This window comes from Centroberyx gerrardi, chromosome 13 (genome assembly GCF_048128805.1).
Source record: "Centroberyx gerrardi isolate f3 chromosome 13, fCenGer3.hap1.cur.20231027, whole genome shotgun sequence".
NCBI classification, from domain to species: domain Eukaryota; kingdom Metazoa; phylum Chordata; class Actinopteri; order Beryciformes; family Berycidae; genus Centroberyx; species Centroberyx gerrardi.
This window is the reverse complement of record NC_136009.1, coordinates 13,326,714-13,334,458: the sequence shown is the minus strand read 5'-3', so window position 1 is coordinate 13,334,458 and position 7,745 is coordinate 13,326,714. Positions and strand designations below refer to the sequence as shown.

The 7,745-nt window shown below is 43.8% G+C and overlaps 2 protein-coding genes across 2 annotated transcripts; one reads left to right on the top strand and one right to left on the bottom strand.

Moving 5' to 3' along the window:
* Positions 1–3,738: 3,738 nt before the first annotated feature.
* Positions 3,739–5,393, top strand: LOC139929263 (C-C motif chemokine 20-like). Its single transcript, XM_071922115.2, has 4 exons — positions 3,739–3,829; positions 4,060–4,168; positions 4,510–4,587; positions 4,719–5,393. Exons 1-4 carry the CDS (start codon positions 3,748–3,750, stop codon positions 4,852–4,854), a joined length of 405 nt encoding a protein of 134 aa, XP_071778216.2. The 5' UTR covers positions 3,739–3,747; the 3' UTR covers positions 4,855–5,393.
* A 750-nt stretch (positions 5,394–6,143) lies between these two features.
* LOC144542154 (uncharacterized) lies at positions 6,144–7,355 on the bottom strand. The gene is made up of 4 exons (XM_078287866.1): positions 7,218–7,355; positions 6,873–6,987; positions 6,627–6,701; positions 6,144–6,487 (listed from the first exon to the last, which is right to left on the bottom strand). The coding sequence occupies exons 1-4, from the start codon at positions 7,291–7,293 to the stop codon at positions 6,430–6,432; spliced, it is 324 nt and encodes a 107-aa protein (XP_078143992.1). The 5' UTR covers positions 7,294–7,355; the 3' UTR covers positions 6,144–6,429.
* Positions 7,356–7,745: the final 390 nt, after the last annotated feature.

The window sequence follows — 7,745 nt, the reverse complement described above, 5'->3', positions numbered from 1 at the left end:
CTTCCGCTCATTCTATCGCAGGCCGTGGACGTTACAATGTCAGCCGAGCAGCAGAAGTGCAACTCAAGACTGTTACATCACAAGTTTTCTTATAATTTTTCACAATAATTCCCCCCCCACCCCCCCGCAGCTACTTCAATCACCCACACTCTGGACACGCAGGGCAGATGGGATGTGGGAGGAGACGGCGAGGACAGAATCTGCCGGGCTCACATAATTATATATCAAGTAATTCCTCATAACTTCTCAATAAAATATTGAAGAGCGCTTTGTTTTTGGTGCCTCACGGGTTTGACAGTCTTGAACAATGCTAATTATGATAAACTAGGCATTTTTTGAAGATCATGCCACAGCCAAGTGCCTTGAGAGCTTTTCATGTCTCTCCTGCCTCCCTCGCTGCCTGAACGTGAGCCGCTTTTAAGAGCCCTGACAACGCCACTGTCTGTACTTTCAAGGAAGTTTCTTACTAATTTAAAGCTTTTTTACTCCAAGCTCTTGTGCCACATTTGACATGGGGGTTAGCCTGCTTGTCTTTTTATCTCTGTGTGTGTGTTTGTGTGTGTGTGTGCGTGCATCCTCGCCTTCTGTTGGCCCAAGCCCACGCAGGTGACCAGAGGGGGCTTTGTGTGGGTGGACAACTCAATGGCGACCCCCCTCTCTTTACCCTCCCTCCTCTCTCCTCCCCTTCCTCCTTTTCTTGCCATCCATACACCATTATGAGACCAAGAAGTAGGAGAGAGGCCCAGGAGGAGAGACAGGCTTTGGCCAAACAACAGACAATCTATTTCTTCTCTGTTTCCACCCTTTCCTCCAAAAATAATACACCCAGTAAATGGATATTGGATAATATTGTAATAACAGTAAATAAGTATGTACGTGTATATTTATTATGATTATGCACAGTGTATTCATTGTTATAATACCTATATAAGAAAATGTGATTCAAATATTTCCTTTGATCATGCAGTAGTAGCTTCCATATGGTTGAGAGAGAAAGATGAGAGAAACTGGTATCAGCATGAGCGATGGTTACAAGGTGTTCCCTCTGAAGTCTCCCCCTATTGCTATTTTTGAGTCAGTGAACTGCACATGGGAAGCTGTGTGTCTTTGTGTGTGTGTGTCTCTGTGTGTGTTTGTGCATGAATGTGTGCGCGTCGGTGTGTCTCCGCGTGTGTTTGTGTGTCTTTCATAGAAGAAGAAAGAGCGAAGATAAGAGGCTGTGTTATAGGGAGGATTACTAGGGATTAGGCTGTAAAACCAGATGATTGCTCAGTTTATCATGTCACCTTTGCTTTATCAGCAGACGCGATAGGTCACACACATGCACACACACACACACACACAAACACAGAAAAAGACAGCGAGAGAATGAAGCAGAAGCCAGGACATAAACAGCTGCTGCAAAACCTGTAAAAAGAATCTCCCAAACAGTGTTTCTGTCATGATTTCTGCTTGAATAGTCGTCACAACATGGGAGAACCTTTGGGTGACTCCCAATCTATTGCAACTCTGTTGCTGAATTTATTGCTGCTCTGTTGCCCAATGTATTTGGTGGATGGCGGTGCTGAACCATGCATGCCCTTATTCTAAAGTAGAATTCTAAGAAATAAAAAGCATAAATTCCATTTTGCATATCACAAGGAATTCCTGATTTTGTGATGGTAGATATTTAGCTTGATGTGCGACACAAGAAGAAGCCAGAAGCCCATTTGTTACACATCCATTTAATGCCTTGTGTGACAATGCTGTCAATGGACTAGCCCATAGCAACATTGCCACCCTCTGGTCTAGATGGTAATAACAACTACTGTTGGGCAACATCAAAAGCGGCATGAGTTTGTGTGATGTACCAAATTGAGTTGTGTTGGTGGGCCTGACTGCCAAGTGGGAGGACAGAGAGGGCAGAAGATGAGCCAGTCATAATGAGGGCAGACTGAGTCATGATCTCGGAAACTGTCACAAAGTGACAAAGCACAGCCAGACGAGTCGTTATTGGTCCCACCAGATCAGACAAGGTGATGCGTGGGCTGCCATTGACCTAAACACTGGTTTAATCTATAAATGCACAAATACAGACCAATGCAGAAAACATGCTACAGCTATCAGGGTGTTTTCCTTACCACAGTTATTCCTACAGGGAGGCATACACTATGAACACAGCAGCAGCAACTCAGCAAACACTTGTTTTCTAAAATATTGCTGCAAATTGACTATTCAGCTCGTTCCTTTCCTCTCTAATTAATTCAAGAGGACTCCTCTATACTCTAAGGGAGGCATTCATTTCGGAAGAAGAAAGAGAATCCCCCCAGCTAATGTCTGGGGATGCAGGAGGACTTGCATGGCCATTCAACTAATTTCCAGCATGTACAGTATAGTTCCCATTTACACCTAATAATCACAGTTAAGGTGATGTAGTGAGTGGGGAGACTGTCCTTCAACTGGAGGTTCAAGCCCATGTGACAGCATGCATCTGCCTTTCTGAAGTGTGCTTGAGCAAGACACTGACTCCCTACCAGCTCTAGTGGCGCTGATGTAGCTGACCTGCACTCTGACTGGAGCAAGGGAAAAGACACATTTCTCCTGTAGGGATCAAAAGAGTATTACATTTAAGTGTAAACATGTACACATAAATGGGTACAATGTGGTTTTTCCCACTACCTCTATAAGAACATCATCGTTTATATGTTGCCTGGCACACTACTTAGATGCAATTTAGATATGTTTTTTATCACACTCACACACATCTAGTGTCAGTGGAATAATTGCATGACCATGGTGACTGTCGTCTAGAACATTCCTGATAGATGCTGCGAAGCATTAACAGTACTTTATTGTGCAGGAACCCTTTATCTTTTACAACCTGTCATTTACAATGTGTACGTCTAGTTTTGGAGATGTATAGTGTTGATAACTTAAAGATGCTGTGCCTATCTAGGTCAGCTGAGCTGGATTTGGAGTTGTCAGCTTTCTGCAGAGTAAATAGGTCATGCTAACGAGGAGGGGGGTTTTGACAAGCCTCTCATACTTCATCGCTTCTCACCACAAAATCTCAGATTGCTGATTGTGTAAAACATGCTGGCTACAGCTTTAAGCTACAATGTCAAATTATGACAATGGGTATTAGAGTCATTATTGTAAACACCAGACAATCTAGGAAATACGATGAGCACGATATTTTGTGTAACAAATTGCATTTACACACAATTACACGTGCATTTGCATTGAGGTCTAAATATGCAGTAATGCAGCCTGGGAGAAATCAAACTGCAGAAATGAAGCAAAGAGTGTGTGCAGATTAGGATGTGCTGTGCTGTACATGAAGAACTTCACAGCAAGTTTATTAACCCAGAAAGCATAAATATAGATGAGAGCCCAAGGAGATTATATGAACCTAATGCATCAGTGCACCAGCTCCACAGCGAGAGTCTCATAGGCCCGCATGCCCACATAAACAGGTCTTGGCATTGCATAATGGCACAGTAGAGGCTTAATTTGTGCAATGTGTGCACAAATTTGTCAGCCATGATGCAATAGTAGGCTTCCTGTCCTCAATTAACGAGCCACAGGTTACAGCGAACGTGAGAAGTGGCAAACACACACACACACACACGTGCACACACACACACACACACACACACACACACACACGTGCACACACACATGTGTAGGCAGGTAGGTAGGTAGGGGTATATATGAGCAGAGAGCAGGTATTTGGTAAATTCTCTTCTGGTCCTTCGTCTTGTCAACATGGCTCCCAGAGGTATGGTCACCGTGACAACCGTGCTCCTCTGCTGCATACTGGGCCTGCTCAGACCGACTCCAGCTGCCTGTAAGTTTACCTGGTCACTTTTACCTGCTTATCATTTAGGTTAATATTAACTATGGATGCCAAGAACAATAATTTAGAGGTGTTAGCGGTGACCTGTGACACACACAGGTCACCGCACACCACACACATTTCATTGGGATTGTGAGGAAAGAAATGTTAAACTGACCATTGTGAGATGTAATTGGTAATGTGACGTGTCTGTTTTTGTGTGTATGTGTGTGTGTGTGTAGCTGCTCGTGTCTGTTGTATGAGTTACACCAAGACGCCTGTGGCCGTCCACTTTATAAAGGGCTACAAAGAACAAACCCCCTGGGAAAACTGCCACATCTCTGCGATCATGTAAGACTCTCTCTCCCTCGCCAATCCGTCACCACTCCACCCCCACCCGCCATCCGTCTCTCTCTCTCTCTCTCTCTCTCTCTCTCTCTCTCTGTGATATTTGAATGTAGTGATATTTGTGCACATACTGCCTGTTTTAATGCCCCCGAACCAGCTGCCTCTCCCTGTCCTCCCTCTCTCTCTTATCTGAATAGCAGACACTGTCTCTCCCTCTCTACTCTCTCTTTCTCTTGCTCTCTTTCAAACACACAACCCCCCCCCCCCCACACACACACACACACACACACACACCTTCTCTATCTGTGTGGCTGAAGATGCTGTGTGTGTGTTCACTGTTACAGTTTCTACACGATTAAGAACAAGAGGGTGTGCGCCACCTCCAAGGATGAGTGGGTGAGGAAAGCTCTGGCCCAACTCAGGTATGACACCCACACTCACTCTGAAACACCAACTATGTTTTAGACATGGAGCCATAAAACAGGACAAGTGTTTTTAGTGTCTTTTTGTCATGTCTTTGGAGCAGCATCAGTGAAATATATATATTTTCTAGTGCAAGACTGAAGAAGCTGTCCAAAGCCAATCCTGCCACAGGTGGAGCCGTGATGATGAGAAGTGCTGGAAGTGGATCTTTCTTCAACGGGACCAACGAAGGCATCATCTCCAACAGCACTGAAACTCTCTATTAGCCCAGCCTCGTTCAAGCTGACTGGCAGCAGCAGCATTCTGTGAAACGGCTCGGTCATGTCTTATGGTTGATGTTGGTCAGTGGTTCCCAAACTGTGGTCCGTGGCACCCCTGGGGGGCCTCTAAACATGTCATGTGTTGTAAGGCCTCAGAGAATTGTAGTTAAAGAAATTATGTTACGGAACGACCAATGTGAGAGACAAAATTAGCCTATTATATGATGAAATGATCCAATTAGTCTGGGATGTTATCTCAGAATGAAGAAAAAAGGCCCTAAAGTTGTATTATCATGACTCAAGGGGGCCGTGAGAGGAGAACAGCTTGGGGACCACTGATGCAGACTATGTCCTCAGTCATTTAACAAATGTTTCGATGGCAGTTTCTTTTTTTTTAATCATGCTTTTAGAGTGCGCTTCTTCCTAAAGACCTTAAAGCCTTTAAAGACACAGGGGTAATGTAACCTACAAACTGTGAATCTGCTCATTCAAAATATGCAAAAACATATTTCTCAAAAAGAGAAATAAATATTTCCTTCACAATACTATTATTGTCTGCATTTATTTAATCAAATCAATGTCAAATCTACCACACTAGCTCACTGAAAGGTATCTTGTAACTTACAATGTAGCTGTGGTTCATTGCTTGCAAAAACACATTTTCAGCAATGGTTGTGGAGCTCTTAGTATTTTCAACAAACTTTAACATATTACTGTAATTTGACTCTCTCTAGGGAAGGCACAGCTCACTGTAACTTCAATAGATATTATTCTAACCCTAACACTAACCCTACAACAGCTGAAAAACCTGTGCAACCTGAGTGAACTACTGCTTTGCATGGTGCATGGTTTATTTTTTGTGGTGTGACATGGGCGCCTGCCGTGTTTAGAGGAGGTTGCAGCCAGCACATCTGCTGGAAGGTGTCTAAAACCTTTTTGATGAGCTGTGTTGGTGCATCCCCCCCCCAAGCTGATGCAAATGCATGACATGAATGACAGGGAGGCAACCTCTTGTGCTATTTCAGAGCGCTGCCCCAAGGGGTTGGTGCTTCAGCCAGACAAGGTGACTCCTTCAATGACACACGCTCTCATCAAACTGCACTGCAGTAACGTCGACTTTCCACTAGATGGCGGAAACGATCCGTAATAAACTGTAACTTTACCAGCCAGTGCCAGTCACATTACATTGGTTGATCCACCGATGCCATGATGGTCATTTGATGTTTAAGAGTAGTGAAAATAAGAGCATGGATACATTTGTTTTCCAATATTGAGCAATACAAATGACAAGTGTGGACAGTAAATAACAGCATTTATTTAGTCTTATTTAGTCATTGTTATGTACTCTACACAGAAGCTTTTTGCATTTTATATCCTTGTTAGGCCTGATGTTAACACTGAAGAAATAGCACAGGCAGGAAATCATCAGGAAAATGACAGGAAAAGCCAATAAATATTCACAGCAATAAATAATAAATATACCAGAATAACATTAAAAAGCATTTTAAATAACTTAAATTAATTCAAAGGCGGTTGGCTGAAGATATTCATGCTGATCAGGATGAAGGTGAAGAGCGGTTTCTATGGGGTAGAAGATGTAGTGGCACCGGTGGTGTTCTGCTTCGCTCTGCGGGCCTCCCTGTAAAACACACAAGCATGAGCATCAATGGTCCATCAACTGATCTTTACATATTTGATTTATACAGCGATGCTATCTGTATTAGTATGAGCTGGCCCTCCATTCTGGAGACTGGCAGAAATACCAAAGGCCTACTCACTCGAGTTCCTTGATCCTCTCATAGACCCAGTCCTGTTTCCAGTGGCTGCAGATGTCACCGTCTGTGGTCTTGAAGCTGGATGGAAAAAAGAAAAACAATCAGACACCATGACCTTATAAATGTTCTAATATAGCAGGAATCCAAAACTCTCATGGAGATATACACTCAGCAATAGAGCATAGGTTTTCAACTTAGATCCCCACACCATGTGTCTACAGTGAAGAAAACGAGGAGTGTGGTTCTTACATGACAGCGCGGACACAAGGTGGGTTCTTCCTCTGGACCCTGTAGCCGAGGATGGGAGCGGTGACGTTCATGATGGTGACCTCAGTGCAGCAGTTGTGCACTTTATTTCCCGCTTCTGATGAAACATACAAGGATTTGCCATTATGAGCACACACGTCTCTTTCATTTGCAGCATCAAAACCCTTCTCCCCTTTCTATTAGAACAAATAGGTTGATAAATGAGTGTTGGCCTGCATTTTTCCCAGAGCTCAACCACTTCAGATTCTAGTACTATTTCGTATCAAATGAGGATGGAGCTACACGCCTACTGCAGCTGTCCTGGAGCAGGTTACTGGAGTGACTTACCGGATCCTGTTGCCATCAGTGCCAGAACCCCGGCGAAGAGAGCCAGGCATGACAGTCTAATGATACACAGCTGCATGGTTCAAGTCTGAGGTGTTCCAGAGGTTCTTTGCAGATGCAGAGGGTTTGATCCGGCCAGATGGAGATGACTGATCTCCTTTGACCAGAGCCCTGGCTTAAATACCCAAAAAAGAGGAACCAGGTTGAGATAACCGGATCCGTTCTCTCCTAGGGGTTTCTGAGTGTGTGTGTGTGTGTGTGTGTGTGTGTGTGTGTGTGTGAGGGTGGGGGTTAGGACTTCCTTGGGTGACACTGTTTAGTCAGCCATTTCCTCTATGTGATTTCCTCATGCCATTGACTGAGAAATGCGCACAGAAAGATTGAGGCCTAAAGGGTGAAGCCATTGTAAAAGATTCACTTTTTACTTGTATGTCCAACTCTAAAAGGAATTGCAAAGTAGAATTGGAATTGTACATTTTAAATGTAGTTTTAATGTTCAAGTGAAGTAAATCACAGTAGGTATAGGCCACA